Source organism: Condylura cristata, unplaced genomic scaffold, assembly GCF_000260355.1.
Source record: "Condylura cristata isolate star-nosed mole 26May11 unplaced genomic scaffold, ConCri1.0 scaffold00001, whole genome shotgun sequence".
Classification (NCBI taxonomy): Eukaryota; Metazoa; Chordata; class Mammalia; order Eulipotyphla; family Talpidae; genus Condylura; species Condylura cristata.
The window spans coordinates 7,494,845-7,518,788 of NW_004567102.1; the positions used below are offsets into that span (position 1 = coordinate 7,494,845).

The window sequence follows — 23,944 nt, forward strand, 5'->3', positions numbered from 1 at the left end:
ATTCATTCCTTTGGGTCTTTCAGAGCTCCCAATCGAAATACAAAAATTTCATAAACAGGTTACACTTTCTGCCTTGATCTCTTAAAAATCCTATCAGATCATTTTCCAGGCTTACAATTCTCCAAGAATAAGTTGTGAAGAATGGACCCATAAGAGGCAGTCTGGAGAACAAGGAAAAGAAGAGGGAGCCAAGAAGGGAAAGTAGGCAGGCTTCTAAAAACACTACGTAGTTATGTGGTGTGTATGTGCCTGATGCTTCCTACTTGGCTAGGCAGCTATCACACGTGATGCACTTTCATGTATGTGATATCAATTAATCCACGCCACAGTCCTATGACATATGCAGACAGGGATCTCTTTGTCCATTTTACAGATGAGAAAATGGAGGCTGAGAGCCTGACATGACTTGCCCATGACCCTAGGAGTCGTCAATGGTGGAGTGGGGGTACAAAACTGGAAGTGTCACCTGCCTCCTTATCTTCTGTTCATATGTTGGGAATGCATTATGCCCAGCTAACAAACAAATAATCATAAAAGAAAACACAGTACATTTCCCAGCATGACCTATGAGATGTAAGTTTATTATTGGCTGGGGCCTCTGAGAACGCTCCTCACCCCCACCACCACCTTTGCTCTCTCGCCCATCTGCTCTTCATCTTTCCTGCTATGTAGAATGGAGATGTGATCGCAGCTCCAGCATCCATTCTGTAGCATGAGGTGACCTTAAAGAAAGAAACTGTGTGCTGAGGATGGCAGAGCAGAAAGACAGAAGAATCTGGACTGCTGGTCACGATGCTACACAGAGAATCAGACCTGAATCCTCTCCACTGGCCTTTCTTTATATGTATGTGTGTAAAGGTATGTGTGTAATATACCTTCATACCAATAAATAAACATATATATGCATATGTGTGTGTGTGTATATATATATATATATATATATATATAGTGTGTGTGTGTGTGTGTATGTATATATATACAATAAATACATAAACCTTAAGGATTTAAGCCATGTTGTCACAGGATGTCCCCAGGGAAAAGGAAGATTCCAGTTTCTCTGCTCTCTGGTGGAGCTGGCCAGAGAGGAGGAGCTAGAGAAGTCAGGTTGCTGGAAGGAGGGAGAGAGAGCAAAGAGACCTGGAGGAGGCACGTGGAGTAGACAGACATGTGAAGAAGCTGAGCTTGCTTCTCCCCTTTGAACTTGTACCAGGGGTAGTGGGACATGAAAGGAGATATTTAAAAGAGGTGTCTTTCATGTGAGAGACTGATGGGGAGGTTGGCAATGGCAGCCTTTATCTTGACTGTATTGTTACAGGGTAGCCCAGAGTGGCCTGGGCCGCCTGTCTGTGGGGCCTCACCCGCGTGCTCACAATTCGGTAATACTGCAGGTACACACAAAAGGGTCAATAACAGGTTTATTTACAAAAGGGGAAAGGAGTAGGAAACAACCCAGGGAAAGAGAGCAGGATATTAAGTATCTGAAATACTTTACGGCTAGGCTGACTGAACACATAGAGTCACGTGGTCAGGAGAGCTATTTCCCCAGTGAGAGAGCGAGAGATGCAACCGCGCCCTATTTATCCCCCAAATGTCCCAGAATTCCTGCTAGCTCCGCCCTTGGGCCCTCACAGTTCTCTCCCTGGTACTGCTGGGAGTTGTAGTTTCCAATCACTGGAGTATGGGATACGGTCCAGAAAGCTGGAGTAGGGGGTGGAGTTCATAAAACTCTGCAGAGTTCCTTTAGGACATCTTTCCCCTTAACAGTATTTTCATTTTGCTCCTTTCATCCCAGACTTGACTGGTCCCTATCCTTTCCCTATGGTTCCCAGAAGATGTCTTACGCTTGTCAAAGGTTTTCAGGCCTCAGTGTTCCTGCTTTGGAACACCCTGGTTTGACTGGGCTTTTACCCATGAGGCCATGGGTAACTTCGGGCACTTTACTTGGTAACTATATTCTTTCTCTTCTCTTTATTGCACAGTAATTGTATCAAAGTTATTTTCTTTTTCAGGTCTTATGCTCTAAGAGTATGCTTGAGTTTCTGTGTCAGCTGGCAGATGGCAGAACACATTTAGATTTGGGGGTCCCAGGGTGCCCCTCACCTTTGCCCTGTAACAATGTTAGGTTGAGTTTTCTATTCATGCTAACTGCTACTCTGGGCTTCTGACTCCAATCTCCCTTTTCTCTGTGATGCCTCTAGCAACCTGTCATTTCACAGTGGCTCACGTGGTGAGGTCAGGGGGCAGAAATCCTTACTGTGCCCATATGTGCTGTTAGTTGATCCCAGGTGGATTTTTTTGTGGTAACTGAGGTTTTCACTGTTCCCCTTTTACACTGACATTGATAGACCTTAGGGAGGTCACAGAAGAAACTAAACATGAAAAAGAAAATCCCAGCAGATTCTGGGGTTGAGGGCCAGGTTACCCATCCTTACCAAAAAGAGAAGTCACAGTTGGTGTCCCGTGGGCCAAGTCTCCAGTCTTAAGAAAACTTCTTGGGGTGTTAGAGAGCATGGTCCCTGGCACTGAGTGTGGGAGACCACATTTCTAGTGTTTGCGTTATAGAATCTTGTGAAGTCTACCCAATGAGTCTAAGGCTTAGTTTTACCATCTGTAAAATGGGCATAATCTTTGTCCTGATCAACACAACTTGTGGTTGTTAGAGTTCAGTAGTCAAGCAGCATAAAAGGAACTTAGAAACAAATATAAAATCCAAGGCATTGTTGGGGGGGGGGGTGTGGTACCTTAGAGATACTAGGGAAAAAAAGTAAAATAAAGGAGGAATAAAGTATTCATCAAATAGATTTAATTAAAAAATAAAAGTCAAGGCAGGCTGATTTTGAGTTTGGTCCAATCAGTGAACTGCTGCGAGGAGCTTCATGCCCTCCTCTATCTACCCCAACTCTCTCCTTTTCATTTTTCCTCCCATGCCTGTGGGGGCTCAGTTCAACTCTTCATGAGCTGGTGGGCTATGTAGAATCTTCCCCCTGAATAGGTGACGGGTCTTGCACCTGACACACCCTTCTCTTTAGGGAGACCTGTCCTGTCAGTTTTTCTCCAGAACCATAAGACCCCAGGTTCATTAGTAAATGTCACTCTGACCATGGTAGAAATGATTGTATTTTCATGGGGAAGGAGATCTCCACTCAAGTGCTGGTTGGTAAGATCCTGATGGGCTGGGAATTGGTAGAATCTGCCCCTTTATCCTTTCTCCAGATGGATGACAGCAATAGATAAAGATGCCCAACCCCAAAACTGCAAAAACCAGCAGGCAGGTCCAGCCTTTCTAGAAAGTGCGTGTGTCTGACAATCATGGGAAAATATGGCTTGGAAAGGGGAGCCTACAGCTAGAGCAGGGTGGGGCATAAAATGACGGCTAACTCCCCACCTTCAGGGGTTCTCCACCTCATCCCTTGCTTCTCCTTTGCAGAGATGGTGGCTGCATAACAGGCAACATAGAGAAGAGGCTGCATTCTGCCTCACTCCACTCTGTGCTGTAGAAGCATGCTCGCTGTTCCGCTGGCCCTCCTGGGGACCGTTCCAACATCACTCCTGGCAACAGATGTTCTTGATGATTCTTGGAGACAAGTGTTTGTGAATGTCACTTGGGCTGATAATGACATGCAGGGCACTTAACTTTCCATGTCATACTGTGACAGAGCAGGGAGAGAGGGGCACCACCGAACCCCCAAACCTGCCTGCTCTAAATAGGCTCTGCCATCCGCCACATCAAGACAAAACATATAAGACTTTAATGAAAAGGAACTTTAATAGAGTGAGTATAAAATGCAGAAGGCAAAGAATATAATTTCTAAATAAAACACCTGAAGTTACCCGAGCCCTCATGGGCAAAAGTCAACCCAAAAGGGATTGGTCCAAAGCAAGGCCCGAAAGCCCACAATAAGCCTAAAGCACCTTCTGGCCGGGACCCATAGAAAAGGGTCAGAAGTGACCAGACAGGTCTGGGAAGAAAAGAGCAAAATCAAAATCAAAATAAACACTGCCATAGTCACCTCCCCATGGGTCTCTCACCCACATCGCTTTCAACCAGCACAGGGCCAAGAAACAAGCAAGGTTTTTTCATCACATGCTCCCTGCTCCATGTGGCTTCCTCAGGTCTCCTTCTGGCTCTCCATCCCCCTTCCTTCTTCCTCTCCAGATTCCTTCTCCTCTCTCTTTTTCTCTCCTCAGCTCCACCCTACTTCTGGGTGGGGCAGGGAACTGGAGCTTCCCCTTTTCTTAGGGACCACCCAGGTCCAGGAATGAAAGCAAGCTGGGACAAGCTCTTGCTTCTTCCAGGGGATGGGGAGAACCCCTTCTTTTTGATGTCCCTCTCACTACGCTTCTTCTTTCCCTTTGCTGAAAGCCACTAACCCAACACTGTCCTCACAAATATTAGGCACATCATGAAAGGGCAGGCCCTGGGGCTGAGAGATGAGACAGTCACCCCCTGGGAACAGGGCCCATTTGTGTGTTATCTGAGTCCAGCGTGTCCCAGACCTGCCTTCAGAGCTTACTTTTGTGTCCTCAAGGAGAATAAATACCTCCAGAAGCAAGCAAGAACCAGTAAATCATTAAGGAAATAGTTATCTGTAAAAGAACAAGATACTATTTCATAGCCAAATTCAAATCCTGATTTATCCATGACTTGGAATGATCCATGCTGCTGCTCCTGCTTTGTGCTACGGAGAACATACCTGGTATTTTCACACTACTCACAGAACTGGTATTTTCTCCCCTGGGACTTCTGTGAGCCTTTGGCATGGGTCAATGGTGACACGTCAAGGACTCGTGTGCAGATCTGTTTGGACCAAAGTCTTCGTCTGTGACCCCAGGCTCAAGCCCTAATCGATAGGCCACTGTATGCCTGGGAGGCGAGATGCCAGAGTGACCCCAATTATTGTAAGCAGGAGGATTTAGCAAGCAATAATGATATTGTCTTGGTCATAGGATAATAAATGTCTTATATAGCATCATAGACTAGCAAGGCAGGGGTCATTTAGGTCAAAGGTAGCACCCCCGCCTGTAGTCAGGCTGCCCACTGGCATCCCTGGCACAACATCACTCAGATTCTGCTCCAACCCCTCTCTGATGGGCAGCACGCTGCTTGTGGCAACTCTTAGTTACTCTGCTACTGGTGGCTCTATTGCTCATTTCTATTTTGATTGGTTGACCAAATGTTGACTCAATAGCTGTGGTAAGACAGGACTTACATAGGAGCTGGGGTAGAGAGATGAGGATGCAAGAATAACACACTAGAGAGAAAGATAGATACAAGCCAGGGCCTTCCCTCGTGGTGCAACAGGTTAAAGCATAGCACTGTGAAGCTCTCTGCAGTTAATACAGCATGAGTTCGATCCCCAGCCAGGAAGCTGACCCACATGGCACAGCAGACCTCTCCTGTCTTGCCCACTGCTCCCCTCAGCAGTGTATTTCAGTGGATCTGCCTGTTCTGCTCCCCACTCTGTCTCTGGTGAATCCTCTCACCCTGCTGTACCTCTGGTCCATTCCCCAGCTCTTATATGCATAAATAAATCTTTTAAAAAAGAAGAAGAAAAGAAACATACAAGTAAAACCAAATGTGTTTGGGGCACAGTTAAAGAGGTATCTAAACCTGTTGGCATTGGACACTTGCAGTGGGCTGATGCCTCCTTTCATGTGTGTGATGTGTGTCTTTGTCTCTCTTCCACATCAGTTCTTTAAGTTTAATCTCTTGATTAAACATATTATGATTCTGCTCTGTTCACTTTCAATGAGTCACTAGAATTTTAACCTCCCATGATTTGAATACTATACCGCTATTAATAAAACCCAGAACTGTAAGACACTTTTACACTTCCATCACTACACTAGTGTCCTTGAGTTCAATTAACTTTCTAAGTCTATGTCACAGAAAATTCGAGTAAGCCAGATTTCCCTCACACTCATCTCATGGAATTGAATCCTTGAACCAGAAGATCAGAAGGTATACATATTCATGCTGTTATCCAACTAAATAAGTAAACATATCAAGCAGCACAGAAATGGAGACAAATGTTGAGTCACAAGACAGAGACTTTCTTCCACATTAGCATCACTTTGTTAGTTGGTAGAGAGGATAGCCACCTTGCCAGTTCTTATTTCTCCACTCTGTACCCAATGCAGTGAGATTTTCCCAAAAGTAACACACAGTTGTGGTGTGTCTGTTTATGGAGAGACTCACACCCAAGGAAACTCCTAGATGCTCTGCAAGTGTCCTATCGCCCCAAGCTTCTTGCTCACTTCCCTGCAGAGGTGGGCCGAGGGAAGCAAAGCCCAATTATGCCAGGAGGGGTGTCACCAAGGAGCGTTGCCTTGTGAATGACAAGGAGGTCACATGCCTAGTTCCCAGTGTCTCCAAAAGACAGCTCAATAACTGGAAGGATTTGTTCCCCACCCCCTGCCCGCCTTCTGTGAACCTATGTTGGGTTGTAGCAATCCGTATGATTTTCCTTTCAACCAGCAATTGAGAAAACCTTCCTAGAATTTGGATGCCCATGCCCAGCGGCCTGTTTTAGTGGGTTTATTCTTTAAATAGAAGCATCTTTTACATGGAGGCAAACTGGAAACTTCTCCTTCGCATCCTAGGCACTTCTCTTTCTATGCATGCTGTGTCGTGATCACGTTCACAGCCTTGGGCATTGTGGGACATGACCTTCCCAGCCTGGGCCCCAGGACTCACTGTCCTAGGAAGACTATGGCATCCCTTCTCAGCAGTTGGGCTTTGCTTCCTTTACTACACTATTGATCTGGTACTTTCCAGATTTGCCTGCGTTCAAATTCTGTCACTGCTGTTCCTTATCTCATTGTACACTATGGGCAAGTTTTTCATACGCCAAGAGGAATTCTTACTTCCCGGCCTTTTGAGGACACTAAATGAATCAGCACACATACGGCCCTGAGAATAACACCCTGCGTAGGTAAGCTCTCTGTGCAGGTTTATAAGTTTGTCACTGCTGTTATTCTTGCTGGGGAAAGTGGAGGCAAACGGGAAACTTCCAGGCTTGGCCTGCTGGCTCTGGTCTGCACTCATTACAACCTCTTTCCCACCAGCAGACTTTTGTTGTTTTTTTCTTCTTGCTATGAACGTGGATTTAAAAGCCTTTTTTGGCTGCCATTAGCGCTCTCTCTGTATGGTGTTCCTTTTTAATATTCGTCTTCAGACACAGGTCTTTCTCCCCTTCTTTTGTACCTTCCCTGTAAAGTTGTTACACCTGAGAGCCACTGCAGTCTGATGATGTCTTTGCTTTCTCAGGGACCATTCATTTTCTTTTTTTAAAAGATGTTTATTATATTTATGCATACAGAACTGGGGTACAGGCCAGAGGAGCAGGGGGGTGAGAAGATTCACCAGAGACAGAGTGGTAAACAGGCCCACTGATGAAATACACTGCTGAGAGGAGCAGCAGGCGGGTCCGGAGAGGTCAGCCATGCCATGTAGGTCACCTCCGGGGCGGGGATCAAATTCTCACTGAAGAGGCTAACTAAGGCTTTGCTTGCAGTACTCTGCTTTAACCCACTGTGCCACCAGGAACAGCCCAGACCATTCATTTTCTAATCACTCAGTTTTTTTCTCTGAGTTTCCTGTTTCTCCTCAGTCAAATGAACTGATAAGACATGAGATATGGAGTCTAGGCGTGGAGGGCAGAAGGCCAGGGTTCAAGTCCTCCCTCTTCCTGGTTTTGTGACCTTGGGAGAGCTGTACAGCCCTCTCTAGATATGACCAGGATAATTAAATGAGATACTGCTCATGAAGCAAGTGTCAAACACATAGGAGACTGCTAAACAGTGTGAATCTGGCTACAGATTTTTAACTTAGAATTTTGGAAATTTGCCTTGTGTATTTACCCTTCCTAGATGACAGTCTTATTCTCATCATCGCTCTTAATACTATGAGTGCCACCCAGAGTACTTTGTATTCCTTGAACACCTTCCTTGTGCCAGACAGTCTGGAACACTTTCCATGCTGAGCCTCTTACTCTCCTGACAGTCCTAAGAGGACTGTTATCTGCATGATTTTAATTCTAAGGTTTTCGGTTCCTCCATTTTATTTATGTTCAGAAGCCTGCTAGCTCCGAGCTGTCAATCATCATGTAATTCTCACCTTGGATGATCAGAAATGTAGCCCCAAGCCTTCCTGGCCTCCTGACCCCCACCCCAAGGAGTTTGCCTCTTTGGCAACCTCCTCACTCTTTCTCCATGGTGCCAGTACTCACTCTCTCACAAACTATATTTCCCTTCACCCTGGGCCTTCGCGAGCCTCAGAGGTAGTAGCTTTTCACCTTTACACTTTTTAAATCAAAGTCAAAACCATCTCATAAATTCACAAGAAGAAGTAGATTTATTTTTCTAAAGGTCAACCTCACACATTATCAGAGAAATGCAAATGAAAACAAGTTTGATTTTTCACCTATAAAATTGGCAAAGGTGAAACTCATCACCTATTCCCTAAGTGGACAAGGTGTGGTCAACATGGGTGCTTTCGTCTCCTGCCCCTAGCCAGAGGGTAGATAAATATATGCAAAGTGTGAACATGATAATTGACTCATTAAACCCTTAACTCAAAACTCCTCAGCAAATATGCTAAAGAGATGACTGAAGTCACACAGTACCTTTAATCCAAAGAAATCCATTCCTGCATGACTTCTGGTATGAAAAATGGAAACCCACGTACACACCCCACAGCAGAAGATGGGTTAAATAAACTATACCGCAGCCGAATGAAAGCACAGTTCCATTCCTGGAAACTAAGAGAGCTAGCATGTTGAGTGGAAGGAATTAAGAAACAAAGCAGAAGCACAAATAACATGGTAGCATGATTATAAATATTGTTTTGAACTGAAAGAAAACTGAGAGACCAAATGCTTCCGGTTAACTTTGGGTGGTGACGTTATAGGCATGTTTTATTCTCCCCTTTATCATTTTCTCTATTTTCTGAGTTTTTTCCAAAGACTATTTATTAATTTCATAATGATAATACTCAATATATTTAGGTTTAATTACATAGCTCACTGTCTGTGTGTATCCATCTGTGTATCCATCTTTTTTGAAAAGATTTATTTATTGAAGTATACAAGGGGTTAGAGGTGCAGGGGGTGAGAGGATTCGCCAGAGACAGAGTGGGGAGCAGAACAGGTAGATTGACTGAAGAACACTGCTGAGGGGAGCAGCGGGTGGGTCAGGAGAGGTCTGCTGTGCCATGTGGGTCACCTCCCTGGCCAGGGTTCAAACTTGTGGTACAGTGGCTGTGGATCACTACATAGTGCTGTGCTTTAACCATTGTGCCACCAGGGAGGACCCCGTGTATGTTAAATTCTAATGTGTCTCTCTTTACATCCTAAAAAATGAAATGACCACCAGATTAGTCAAGCTGCTGCCCAAGTAAGAGGATTTCCCTGCCTCCACCAGCTTTCATGTGAACCAGCCCCAAGCTCATATACTTCACTTGGTGAAAAAATACCTTTTTCATGAGTTCTTCTCCCCCACACCTTCCCAGTCAGATTCATTAGCTCAGGCTAGAGCTAGAAAGAAACTTGGGGATGAATCAGAGCCTTGACCTCTCATGCACCATGGACCTTTCACTGTCTGGTGAAGTCTTTTGAATCCCCTCTCAGAAAAATCATTTAAAATGTATAAAATGCAAAGGAGTTCAGAAGAAACCATGCATTCCTTGAGGAACAAGAAGATTCTAGGCTGTGACCCCCCTGTTTAACCAAACAAGCTTTGAGCTTTTTTGAGGCTGGCTAGAAGGGATCTCATCTCAGGGCACACGGTCTTGGCTTTCCCTCCCTTGGAATGGCAAATGCAATCCTACTGAAGATTTTTAGTCTTAAACCTCCCTTTCTACTTGGCCTGGGAAAGGATCCTTTGATCATCACAGTAAATTTACAAAGTCTACATCATGTTACCTATTCCAGATGAGGAGATTCAGACCCCAAGAGGTCAGTACAGGTGGGCAAAATGACCCCAACCTTAGTATTGAAGGCTCACGTGACCACCCTGGCTAGTCAGACCTCACCTAAGACTTCCCTAGGAACATTTGGGAACAAACGCCCTTCTTCCTCTAGGTGCGCTCTGAGGAAAAGATGCTGCATAGGGGGGAGGGCAACCCAGAAGAAAATGGAACTATAGATAGGGTAAGAAATTCTGAGGATGTACCATGGTGGGGAGGCCTTTGACCTAGCTGAGGCTGAGACTGGTTCCTGACTGTCCAATTGTGTGAACCTACCATTACCCTTTTTCTTTACTCAGCCTCTTTGTTGAGTTCAATTATAGCCAAGTGTCCAGAATGGATTGTGCCCATTTGGCTGTGCAGGAAATCTGAGGCAGGCCAGCTAGACAGGGGCAGGACCATGAACGGAGTTCAATCTTCCTGACCTTGACCGCTGAGCCACATTGCAAAATCAATCAGGTAGAGGCAGATTCAGTCCTCCCTGGAGGAGCAAAAGCATCTGACCAAGAGTTCTGTTCTTTGTTCTGATGTGTCCGCCACTGGGGCTCAAAACAGGAAGTTGGGGGCTCAAAGCCACAGGCCCCCCTATTTCAGCCTGGCCCCTGGAGGCTCGGAGTCTGTATATGTGAGGGTTCCGTCCATGGGAGTTGCTTTTTTGTGAACTTGTGGTTGCTGTTTTATTTCTCTTACCTTCACAGGCACCTCCCCAGACGTACCGCTCAAAGCCCTCCCATCACCTCCTCCCACCCCAGCCAGACTCTTCCCTGCCTGTGCGCAGCCCCAGCTCACCTGTAAATCAGTACCTCATCGTCGGAGCAGTTGTACTGCAGCTGGTACATCTTCACTCGCGGCGCTGACTTGCTGACCGACCACTTGACCAGGGCCGAGGTGGTGGTCACATCCGACACTAGCACGGCCCTTTCTGGGGTGCTTTTGGGAGGCTCCCCAGCCCCACTCCCTCCACCTCCTCGACTGGTCTTGCTGGAGCCAGTGATGTCTGAGAGGCGGGACTTGGGGGGCGCCGTGCGGCTGGTGCTGTTGCTGAGGTGTGGCAGCTGCACGATGGAGACCTCCACGGTGGCTGTGGCCTCCCCGGCGGCGTTGGCAGCGATGCAGGTGAAGGCCCCGCTGTCCTGAGATGTGGTGATGAGGATGTCCAGGGTGCCATTGTCATACACTGCGGTCCGTGAGGAGTTCCCCACCAGGCGGTCATCAGGGGCCACCCAGTGGATGAGGGGACTCGGGTCCCCGATGGCCTTGCACTTGAGCGTGGCCGCCTGGCCCTCCAGAACCAGCAGCTTGTGTGTGTGCTGAGTGATGAGCGGCGGCTCACACATAAACTCCTCCTCGCGCACGTGCCAGAAGTAGCGCCCCTTGAGGCCCCCGGGGGACCCACAGGTCTCCAGGTCATCGTCCCGCTCAAGCCTCCGCAGCCAGAGAAGCTCGCAATTACAGTGCAGTGGGTTCCCCCCAAAACTGAAGGACAGGGGTGGAGCGAAGGGTGTGGCGGTCAGAGCAGAGGCCTGGGAGCGGGCAAAGATGGGGTCTGGGGGCAGCTTCTGGAGCCGGTTGGAGGTGAGGTCAAGGCGGGCCAGCTTCTGCAGGTCGGCGAAGGTGCCCTCGGCAATGTGATCCAGCAGGTTGTGGTCCAGGCTCAGCTGGTGGAGGTTGACCATACGCCTAACGGAGCCCCAGGGCAGGCCATGGAGGTTATTGTAGGACAGGTCCAGGTCCTCCAGCGTCAGCAGGAAGTCCTCGAAGGCCTCATCGGCGATGCCGCCCAGCTGGTTGTTGTTCACAATGAGGTGCTGCAGGTTGACCAGGCCCCTCAGGGTGTCCTCCCCGAGGCTGGGCAGCCGGTTACTGTCCAGGTGCAGGGAACGCAGGCTCTCAAGGTCCAGAAAGGAGAAGGGCTGGATGTGGCTGATGGTGTTTCTGGACAGGGTCAGGTCCACCAGCCCTGTCATGTTGGCGAAGTCCTGGCGACCGATGTGGATGATGAAGTTGCCACCCAGGCGCAGCTCCACTGTCCTCCTGTCGATGTCCGGGGGCACGAAGAGCAGCCCCTTGGAGGGGCACAGGGTTCCCAGTGACTCAGACAGATTCTGGCAGACACAGTACTTGGGGCAGGCGTCAACCACGGCAAACGCCATGCCAAACGCCAGCAGACCACCAAGCAGGGTCTCCATGGTCTGGTCACTCAGGCCGCCGAGGTGCCTGGAAGGGAGGGACACAAGGTCAGGGTCAGGAGGTGACTTCCTAGCCCACTCACCCAGAGCCCCCTCCCTCACACTAACCACCTGCCTTGGGGAGCAGCAAAGAACGGCCACTGTCCTGCAAGGTGAAGTCTCTTCTCCCAAGCCCTCCAATACAATTCCACCTTTTAGTTCTTAGTTCTCATAACACATCAATTTACGTAGTGACTATATATGTGGAATATTTCCTCTCTTCCCCACTGGGATGTCAGCCCCACGAGGGCAGGTATGTTCACTCATTTTGTTAATTGTGTATCCCAACCATCAAGTTCAGTGTCTGGGACATAGTAGGTGCTCAAGAAATCTTTGTTGGATGGGTGGGTAATTCCTTTCCAGTGGCTCATCTCACAATCACTGCATTTAAAAAGTGCATTGTAGCTTTGTTTTCAAGTCGTTTTACTTAATTACTTTAAACTCAGCATGAAATTAAATGGGACCAGCATTTCTTAAGAAGTGGGGAGACAAAGAGAGAGCTGGTCCCAAGAGACACCAGGATTACCAAGAAACTGGCTTTGGATAAAATCTTCACTGTGGAGAATCCACCTATAGTTGAGTCTATGAGAGTTTAGGAAAGTGGAGAAATGAGTGGACTAGAGAGCCAAGGCACGGGCTGCTGAGCACTCAGTAATTGCTGGGTCTTCTGCCTGGAACTTCAAGATACCAAGTCATTAGGGCTTTGGGTATGTTTGGCTTCATTTCCTCCCTCAGATCTTTATTCGAAAGTCACCTGCTCACCAAGGTCCCAACAGATGGAGCAACTCCCTCTTCCCCAATCTGAGTGTGTCTCCTTGAAACTGATCACTCTCAAACTTGCTGTGTCATCTACTTGTCTTATTTACTGTGTGTTTCTGCATCAACAAAAGAGACCCAAGAGTAGGGACTTGTTACTCACCCTTCTATATGCAGAGCCCAAAGTTCTGCCTGGAACATAGTAGTTTTTGCATGAATGAATATCTAGGAAAGGAAGGAACAGACTTTGGCTCAGGTCTTGGAGTCTCCCCATCCTACGGTTTTCTCACTATTCTGTGTTGTCCTCGCAATAGCTCTGTTTATGTAGTGCTAACCCCTCCATTGAGTTGGACAAATCAGGCACACTGGCTGTACAGAACCACTCAGCCCAGGAGCTCTCAAATTGCCTTCTCAGAGCCCTAATTAGGTTCTGCAAGGAGGCTTCCAAGGCCAAAGACTTGGGGAATCGCTGCCTCCTCTTGCTTGCTCTTGCAAAAGCTCTACACACATTAACAAGTTCACAAGGTCCAGATATTCTGCTGCAGTAAAGAAACTGCATGAATGTTAAATATGCACTGCTCCCTTTTTTGGAAAAAAAAAAGGGGGGAAAAACTAAAGACTGCTAATATCTTGAGGAGGTAAGCTCTCTAGCCCCCAATTTAAAGAACACAACTGCAGAAAAGACAACTAGCTGATGAAATCACAATAGATAATACATTTCAAAACCCAAACCAGGGGCCTTGGTGGTGGTACAAGGGGTTAAGCACAGCACTATGAAGCTATTGGCAGCCACTGCAGCACAAGTTCAAACCCCAACCAGGAAGGTGACCCACATGGTGCAGCAGACCTCTCCCGACCTGCCCGCTGCTCCCCTCAGCAGTGGATTTCAGTAGATCTGCCTGCTCTGCTCCCCACTCTGTCTCTGGTGAATCCTCTCACCGCCCCCCACCTCTGGCCTGTACCCCAGTTCTGTATGCATAAATAAATAAAATCTTAAAAAATAATTAAAAACTAAAAACCCAAACCAATCACATAGTACTTATCCTTGAAGATTTGAATTCCCTTATTATGTTTATTTAAGGATAAATATCTTACCCTAAAAACCCTTGAGGGCCAGAAACTTACCCTATATTTCATTTAGAAACAGTGGTATTCCTGAGCACCACTATCCAATAGAAACATAAAATAGAAATTTACATGTGGCCATGTTAAAAATCATAAAAACATACAGGTGAGGTCAATTTTGATAATATATTCTATTTAATCCACTTTATAAAAATATGTTTCAACATGTAATTGACACCATTATTAATGAGAAGTTTAACTTTCTTTTATTTGTACTAAATCTTCAAATCTGGTGTGTATTTAACACTTTGAGTGCATTTCAAGTGCTCACTGGCCATATGTGGGTGTTAGCTACCATATTGGATGTGGCTGTTAGAGCAGGTGTTAGTTAACTATAGCCAGAGAGCCAAATCCAGCCTGCCACCTGTTTTTGTAAATAAAGTTTTATTAGGACACAGTCGTGCACATTTATTTACATACTGTCTGACTTTTTTTATGCTATAGTGGCAGAGGTGTGTAATTGCAGCAGAGACAACGTAGCCAGCATAATCTAAATTATTTACTGTCTTTCTTGTTGTTTACAGCAAAAACTTGCTGAACTTTGTTCTAAAGTTCTTTTTTTCCTTTTCATCTTTTTCATTGTGGTCACCATCATTAAACACTTCTGCCACATAGTTCTTCTTTGGGCTCCCCATGAGTCAGTCCCTGACCTCTTAGGTTGAAGGTAACTGGATTCCTCCCCTCCCCTGCCCCTCCTTCACCACCACCTCCCACCAAGAATGTCTACCTCAAAGGATTCTATATGTACCACTTTCTATCCACCACCATTTCCCTACTCCCATGTGTTCTGTTTTTGTAGGTCCATCCTTAGTTGAAAACTGATCAAATGAACAGGAATCTTCTCCATCTTCATTGACCCTCTTCTTTTTCAATATAAAAACAAGTCTTTGCAAGAGCTGGTCCTGCCACTACTCTAGTTTCCCTCTTTCCCTTCACCCCCTGTCCTCATGTCCCAGCCATACCTAGCCTCCCTCGCTCATAACTGCCATGCTTGATTGATCTTCCTCCCAGATCCCCACATTCTCTCATCCCTTCTAGTTTCTCCCCCACCCCTCCTCCTGCCTCGCCAGGCTCTTAATCAGTTCAACACTGCCTACTCAGGTAGTCCTATTAAGGGGAAGGATGTCCTAAAGGAACTAGGCAGAGTCTTGTAGACTTCACCCCCTACTCCAGCTTACTCCAGTGATTGGAAGCTACAACTCCCAGCAGTACCAGGGAGAGAACTGCGAGGACCCAAGGGCGGAGCTAGCAGGAATGCTGGGACATCTGGGGGATAAGTAGGGTGCGATTGCATCTCTCGCTCTCTCACTAGGGAAACTGCTCTCCTGACCACGTGACTCGGTGTGTTCAGTCAGCCTAGCCGTAAGGTATTCCAGTGACTTTGTATCCCACTCTCTTTCCCTGAGTTGTTTCCTATTCCTTTTCCCTTTTGTAAATAAACCCATTAATGACACTTTTGTGTGTACCTGCAGTATAACTGAATTGTGAGCATGCGAGTGAGGCCCCACAGACAGGCGGCCCAGTCCATTTTAGGCTTCCCTGTAACAATCCCTCTAAAACCTAGGTGAAATTAGGGCCACCACTCTTTGCCTTCCTAAGTGCAATTGCTCATTCACCTTTAATATAACTCCTTAGTTACATACGTGTCTGTCTTGTTCGACTATAAAATCTAACTCTAAAAGTCTTGTCCACCCATCATTCTCTCCCAGCACCACTTCTGACTCATCATAAGTGCCCAAGGAATACTAATTGGATGAATGAGCGCATGATGAAATATGGCCCAGAGCAAAGTCAGTGTCTGGCATTGACCCTGAGATTATGAATTCTGTACCAACACTGCCCAGGGTTCATTTGGCTAATCAGCTAAAAAGACCATCTTGATGCAGTGGCTTGCTCATAGCAGAAGCATCTTTTGGCAACCATCAACTGGGATTTCCAGCATGATCCATGTGGTACCGATTCCAGAGGATGGGGAGGGCACAGGGACCAATGGCACTGTTTGTTCGTTAAGCTGGCAGTGGCTATGTGAGTGCACGCACATGTGCCTCTATGTACGAGGTGGAGTGTTTTGAGAGCCGGTAGGCCCAGGAGAAATGTGTCTTCCTTATGGAAAACACTGCAGTGCCCCTCAGCTCAGTGGAACTTCCCCACATACTCCCATCATGCCACACAGGGAAAATGGTTCACCTGAGTCCAGGGCCAGCTTTGGTGGCTGTGCTGGCTGCCCTCGCCACCCTCCTTCCAGCCCTACTGTGTGTCCTTCAGTCAAGGCTGTCCTGCAGGGGCTGCCTTAGCTGGGGATGGACAGACTGCGCCAACCTAGGGCAACCTTGGCCCTTTCAGCCCTTGGCTCTGTCATCTGCCCCCTGGGAGACTGGGGTGGTGGCAGCAAGTGGGGAAGACTCATGCTCAGTGGGATACCCACCCTGAAGGGCCTGTTGTTTCCAACAGATTATGTTCCTGTGAATTTTGCTAAACAAACCACGTTTAAAAAAAAAAAAAAAGTAGTTTGTTGAGGATTAACAAACGTCTAATGAATTCAAATCTGTGACATAATAGAGCTGGGTAAATATATTTTAAGCAATCAGCATGGAAGATTACTGACAGAGAAGTGACTATTGAATCTTAATTAAAATTGTATTCTGAGAACTGTCACTTAATATATTACTCTAACAGCCAAACAAAAAGCCGCTTAAACCTCAAGTTTAAGCGAGGGGAGGCGAGGGGCTGGGTGGATCCATGTAATTACTGCACACACGGGTGAGGGGGGGCTCTCTGGTTTGAGCAGGGATTTGAAAAAATGTTGGGAGGAGCATCCTGGGTCCCTGTAAGCATCTCAGAATAGGGTGGGTATTGGAGGGGAGCAAGGAGAGGGGGCAATTAAGAGAAGAGGGCTAAGTTAGGAACAAAGAAACAGATGAAAGCAGGCAGGAGGGGCAGGGAGTTATTTGTGGGCAAAACTGAGAGAGGTGTGTGGGGATCAGGAGCGTGGCTGTGAAATGGATGCTGGTATCAAATGTCAGGATCAGCCTTCAGAGGAGGAATCCGTCTGCAAAGGAGCAAGAGCTTGTCTGCTCAGAATGTCTATGAGCAGGTCTGGGGTGGGGAGAGGGAGGTGTTGCTGGAGAGGCAGAAACCCAGGCACTGTGAGAGGAAGAGGCGTTCTCTACTGGGAGAGGATCTGCAGTGCCCCAGAATCGGAGCAGTGCCGGGGGCCAGTGTCCCCTTTTGCCCCCAGGTTTTTCGTGTGGCCTTCACTCGGCAAGGTGAGGATGCCGCTAGTCCCTCAGGGGCTCTTGTGCAGGGACTGTCATGTCCCACTGGGGTGGCAGGACTTCTAGCTGACCCATCTTGTGCAGTGAGCAACTAGCACCCCCCTGCCTTGTGGCCCCATCTTCTGCTCTTCCTATTTTAGCCACTAGGAAGTGAGTAAAGAGGCTTGGACCTGCTCTAATTTTTCCAACTCCCCCAGGAAAAGAACCCACAATTTAAAAGGAGAGTTGACTAACTCCAGCCCATATTTGGAAATGAGGAGGCCCTTCCGGAAGGTTCCATGTGCCTTTGTATTCAAAAGCTGGCTGCCTCCACTATGGGATTGCTTAGTAACCTGTAAAGGCCCAACTGTTCCACTAAATTTGGACACTCATGTTTCCTACTTGAGGATGAGGCTGGAAGAAACTCTGGCATTCTCAGAACTAGAGGCCTAATTGGCTCAGAAAAAACTTGACAGCGAGCCTCTCTCCATCCCCAGCACTGCTCCCTCTCTCACTTAGATACACACACACACACACACACACACACACACACACACACTCTTAAATATCCTGGCAATAAATATAGAGTTGTGGAACTAGGATGCTGGTTTGTAATCTGAATCTCCAGATGGGATTTTATATTTAAAACGTTAAATTAAAAAAAGAAAAAAGATGAGGACAGAGTGAAAAAGGAGTGGACCATGGCAGCAGACAAAGGAAAGTTCTTCCTCACTTGATGTTGAGACCACAGATTCCCCATCACTCCCCTCAGCCCCTGGGTCTTGCTTCTCCTCCGGGTCAGAACAACCTCGAGCTATTCCAGACAGAAGAGGCAACATTTAGCAGATGACTGGGACCATATATGTGATATCTCTCCACCCTGATTTCCATTTAAAAGATACCTTAGCAACCAGCCAAGGAGCCACCCGCCCCTGGAGCCTGTAAATCAAGTGAGATGCCTGTCTCCTCTTCAGGAATAAAGAAACGGCCCCTCTAGGGTGCTCTGGGCCAGCGAAGTGAGAATTAATAAGAGTGGGAGGGGTGCCATTTGCCAGGAGAGGCAGCCGCCTGTGACTTCTTGCCAGACTTGCTCTCCCAGGGCGCTTGCTACTCCCCATAAATCACACCACTCAAGACGAGCCCCAGAGAACCCACTCTGGAGCCAGTGGATGGATGAGAAAAGTCACCTGACTTCCAGACATGGGCCGGAGAGGCTGCTTTTCTGGTCTAGGAATTGCCAAGCGGTAGCCAGCCCATGGCCCCTGCCCTCCAGCTTGAGGCATCCGGGCCTACCCCACTCCTCATCTCTGGCACCTCGACCTCCTAGACCCCCAGAAAGTGACAGTTTGGTCCTCATAAGGGTAAGAAGAATGAGCTAGCATCAGAAAGCTAATTTCCCAAGCCCCTGCCCTGATGACACCCTGTATAGGGAATCTTCTAGAACCCCGAGAACAGGGCAGGAGACAGCTCAATGAGTGTGTGTTGAACAGCGAGATCGTCCCTGACCACAAAGGGCTCCCAGTCTGAGGGGAGAGGCAGACTTTCACCTGGGCAGCTCCAATTTTCATATTACAGTCACAGCTTCTATAAAGGGAGGGAGTGACACTGTGCATGAGCAAGTCCCCAAGGTGCCCTCTGACCTCAGAAGGTCCCAGCTTCTTGGCTGTAAAAAAACACACCCTGAAGGATGAACAGAAACTTTCCCTGTGCTGTCTCCATATTAAGCCATGGCCACATGGGCCACATCCCTAACCCCCCAACAATTTAGGAGAAAGAGAAATCTGAGCTAGCAGAGGCAACAGGAAAAAGAAAGGAAAATGATGTCTGCAACATCAAAGGGCAGAACGGAGGCCTTAGTCTGTTTAAACTTCTATTGTGCAAGATAAGCAGTTGTTATCTTAAGTAAGTTATTAAGCTGAGAACTGCTTCCTCTCTGTTCTCAGTGACAGTATTATGCCACTGTGTTAATGCATCCAGAATAGCTTTTATTGTGTTGCGATGTAATTATGTGTTTCCCTGTCTTCCATCCCATTCACCTGGGAACCCCTTCTTGGCAAAGACTATATTTGCTCAGTTCTGAATCCCCAATAGAAGCCCAGTATCTGACAAGGCGAACCCTCTGGGACACATCTGATGAGAAACGTGAGTGCATGAATGAATGAGTTCTGTAGCATAGTCACACCTGGGCACCTGGACTCCCATCCGTGAGGACTTGCTACAGGTGTGTGCTCATCTGTGTCAGGGGCAGACAAGGCAAATAATGCCCCAGAAAGCAGACCTCCAGGAATGCTAGTTGACAGGGGCAGGAACAGAGAACAAACATTGCAAATTCCTCACCTCTTGGGTGAGATGCTTCTGGGGTGTCTTCCAGTGAGGATCCTAGACATCCCGTCCCCAGTGGCACTGAGGTGCCCTTTGAGATCACAGGCTCCTGACACTCCCTGATTTGACTCCCCCATTGCTTTTCTCCTCTCCTCCCCAGCTCCCCACCCACTCCCTGGGGTCACCGCTTGTGCTCAGTCCTTGTTTCAGGGCTAACCCAAAGCACACTTTTTTTTTTTTTTTAAGATTTATTTATACATAAAGAAAGGAGTACAAGCCAGAGATGCAGGGGTGGTGAGAAGACTCACCAGAGACAAAATGGGGAGCAGAACACACTGCCAAGGGGTGCAGCAGGTGGGTTAGGGGAGTGGGTCACCGCCCGGTGCTGGGGATCAAGCTTGCACTAAAGCAGCTGTGGCTAGCCTGCAGTGCTGTATTCTTACCCACTGCACCACCAGGGAGGGCCCCAAAGCACACTTTTTAATTATAACTGTCATTATATAATTTCCACTGAGCCTGGGTCACTGTGGAAATGTCAGGTCCATGCAAATACAACATGATATGAAAACCAGGCATGTTCTCATCAATGACTAGTAAAAACTATCAACTGAGAGTGAAAAGGAGAAAAACAAACACCATATGATTTCACTCGTATGAGTACATTGAGAAGCCAAACAAACACCTGAACTAAATAAAACAAAATAAACTTTTCAATTATGGGACCAAATTAGTGTTTACCAGAAGGGAAGGGGTAACCACTTATTGAGTCTAGGAGTCAGCTCTTTGGTAAAAATTGGAACTGAGGCTTTAGTAGTGAACTTCAGGTTGTATATACAGGTAATGATTGAAAAGACCCAAATGATGTTATAATGCAAAGTTACTTCAATAAAAAATATAAAAGTAAACTGGCAACTTAGAGAAGGAGACCTGAGTTCCTGCACACGTGGTCAGTAGTAGACGTCAGTGGAACCAGTTGAGCGGAAACAGTTTTCTACCCACTCCTGGGGCCAGCACAGTGCAGCACTAACCTTCACCTTGGACAGGCCCACGTGTGGATGGGCGTGGCGTGTGAGGGAGAGGGGTGTGTGTGAGGGAGCCAGCGTGTCTGACAGAACAGCATCTGGAGGTCCCTCCCTGTGAGGTGAGGGGGTGGCGCATGAATGAAGGTGAACCAGTGAGTGAATGGGTGTCTGCGTGAACTGAGGGCTGTGTGGGTAAGGGAGGGCCTGATTTTACCAACGGAGGCCTGAATGTGACTGGGGCTGCATGAGTTGAGGGCCTGTGAGGAAAAGGGAGGAGGTAGCATTTGTGCACTTGGCTTTCCCAGAACCAAATGTGGTTTGCTGTTGTGTTGTCAACTACAAATGCATTTATCGCCATGGTTGCCTGTGATCTGTCCCTGCTTAGGGGACACCGACAGCCTCAGGGCTGGCAGCTCTTAGCATCAGTTTGGCCTCAGTGTCACTCCCTGCTTCCACCTGTCAGCCTCCACTCCAGTTTCAGGTGTGTGTGTGGAGTCACTCTGACTTCAAACAGAAAGATTTTTGCTTTGATTATATCATGACTTCCTGGATTCTTTCTCCAAAGTACCTAGTCCCAACCCATCCTTATTTCAGATGCCACAGCCTGGAGCCGTAAGCAGAATCCAGCTCTGGGGACCCGTTCCCCCCTCCCTCCTTACCTCAGAGGGTGGATATGGAAAACATGGATTTCAGGGGTGGCTTCTAAGGATCAGCACCTTTCCTGTTCTTTCTCCCAGGCCCAATGTCTACCTCAGCAGGTTCATATCCAAGGATCAGCCCTCACCATATTTACACTTTCATCCTACCTGCCCCAAATCGAGAGCACTCCAGGCTCATCGACTCATCAGCACCCTCTCCAAGCACCCCTGACCTTTCCTTCATTCCATCCCCACACTCAGGGGAGCAAATCCATGCAGGGTCCTCTCTAGGACCCAACTAATGAAGGGAGCAGTGGGGTGGATAATTCAAGGCAGCAGATAATCCAAAACTCATTTCCATTTGGCTGGGGAATGTTCACTCTATGATTTACTCTCCTCATTATGTTTGGCTCAGGCTAAAATTAAAATTGGCTTTTTTTCTTCAAGCCACTCAGGCTACAGGGTAGGCAATGGCTGGGTAGCGTTAAAGTTCATGCTGGCTGGAGGACATAATTATGGGTCGATATCTTAGCAGGAAATCAGACGTAAAGGTCACAAGAGGTAGGAGTTGTGTCTCCCCCCTCAGAGTGGGGCTCCCAGAGACAGAGCCTCATCTCCCCTCAGACTGGGGCTCTCTGAGGCAGGGCCGAGTCCAATCTATACCCCAAATATCTGTCCATGCTGATGCCTCTCAGGTCTGAGGCTTATATTAGAAACATCGTCCTGTGCCCTTTATCCCACCCCTGGAGTCCAAGTCAGGGTTGGGCCTCTCTAAAACAGTCCTTCCCTGTGAGTCCAGGCGGAGCCCAGTAGAGTTTCAGGCTCGCTGCTGGTGAAGTCTCACTGCACAGGTCTGCAGTTATTGTCACTTGCTGGTGTGTGTTTGCTCCGATATCACACAGGCCCTATTTAATCTTAGGCTCCTCATAGTATCTTTGATAATTAAAACAAAAAGAATTTAGAAGTTCAACTTAGGTCTTCACTGGGAGTCTCTCTGCTTGATTCCCCTTTCCTGTTTGAGCGCAGGAGAGGCTGTGCAACGGAATGCTAACCTATAGCCTGAGTGGCTTGAAGAAGAAAAGCCAATTTTAAACAATTCCATGTTGCCCTCCAGCAAACTTTATTCTAGGCCTCGGAATAGACGGCTTACCTACTGTCCAACCTGACATACAGGGGAAGCAAGAAAGCAAGAGAACTTTTCAGTGTGTTCTCATTACCTGACCTTATCGCTTTATAGCTTCCCAGCCCATTTAGCAGACACAGCATGGAGAATCCACAAAAGGGAAAAGACCAGCTTTGGGGTCCTGAGAAAGGCTGCGTCATCTCACATGCCTCAATCCAGCAGCCACTAAAGGGTGGCCAGGGAGGCGGGGCCAGCCAGACCTGTCCCTTGCGGGAGCTGTAGCCTTGGACAGACCAGGCCAGATGGATAAACACCTCGGGCTCCGCTCTTCTGTCCTCTCATCTCCTGCTGGGGACTCCTGAGGTGGAACTCAGGAAATCAGAGGACAAGAGAACCTGCCTGTAGCTGCCCAAGCGGGTCCGCTTCCTGAGGTGGTCCAGGTAGTCCGCTTGAAGGTGCAAATGGAAATAATCCCAAGAGTCCCTTTCTCTTCTCAACTTCCCAAAGAGTGTGGGAGAATAAAACCATTCGGAAGGTTAAGAACAAGAAGGAGGAGGAAAAGGGAGGGGAGAAGGAAGAAGGAGGAAGGGGAGGAAGAGAGAGATTAATCCACTGGAAACAATAAACCCCACAGACTCAAGGGCAGTAAATATGAATTCAATTTGGTTTTGCCATTTACACAACCCAGTCTTTTTAAGCACTGACAGGCTGATGGGATCAAAGCCGCTGTTGCCACCAGGGCGGCACATTTAAATTTTTATTGCGAACACCAGGCTCCATTACCCTGGGATTTGCTTTCTGCATTCCTAATATTGTCTTTTTTCATGTTGAGACGTGAACATTCTGACTCCCACCTCCAGCCTTGACAGAGCTGGGAGGGCATAGAATAAGGGTTCTGTGCCTGATCCTGGCTCTGGCCTGGACCTCAGGAAACACTTCTCTGTGCGCCTCAGTTTCCTTGTCTGCACAGTTTGTGTGTGTGTGTACAATCATGCGTGGGGGCAGGTCAGTGTCGTCTATTCCCTCTGCTCCTCCTTTCTCTCCAGCATCTTCTGCCCCTTCCCATTCTCCTCTGTCTCAGCCTGTCTTCATCCCGTACCCCTTCAAACTGCACCCCTTTTGCATCCCCTCTGGAGTCTTTGTCTGGAGTGGAGCTCGGGAACACTGCTGTCATCCAGTCCCTCCCATGATCTCCCGCCCACCCCACAGACGCTCAGAGGCGCTTGACTCACAGACTCAGCCATTCATCCAGGCTGCTGCATGGATCTACATGGGCATGAGGGAGGTGTGGGTGGGGTGTTTGGGGGAGACAGAGTGAGGGAGTGAGAAGCGGTTTGGAGGAGATGGGGAGAGCACAGCAAAATGGGATATCTCTCCTCTCGCAGGAGTTTACAGACTCATAAATGGAAGGCTTGCGGGGAGGGTGGTATCTATGGTGGGCCTGTTATCCCATTTAAATAATTTGTTACTATAATACTATTTGTCCATTTGCAAGTGGAGAAACTGAGG

General features: G+C 47.7%; 1 protein-coding gene across 2 annotated transcripts in view; it reads right to left on the reverse strand.

The window, feature by feature from the left end:
• Positions 1-23,944, reverse strand: part of LRFN2 (leucine rich repeat and fibronectin type III domain containing 2) — a 189,651-nt gene that overhangs the window by 27,065 nt on the left and 138,642 nt on the right. For both annotated transcript variants that reach the window (XM_012722278.1, XM_012722273.1), the window contains exon 2: positions 10,757-12,184. In XM_012722278.1, coding sequence (XP_012577732.1) covers positions 10,757-12,156 — 1,400 coding nt within the window. In that variant the 5' untranslated portion in view covers positions 12,157-12,184. The remainder of the gene's footprint in view (positions 1-10,756; positions 12,185-23,944) is intronic.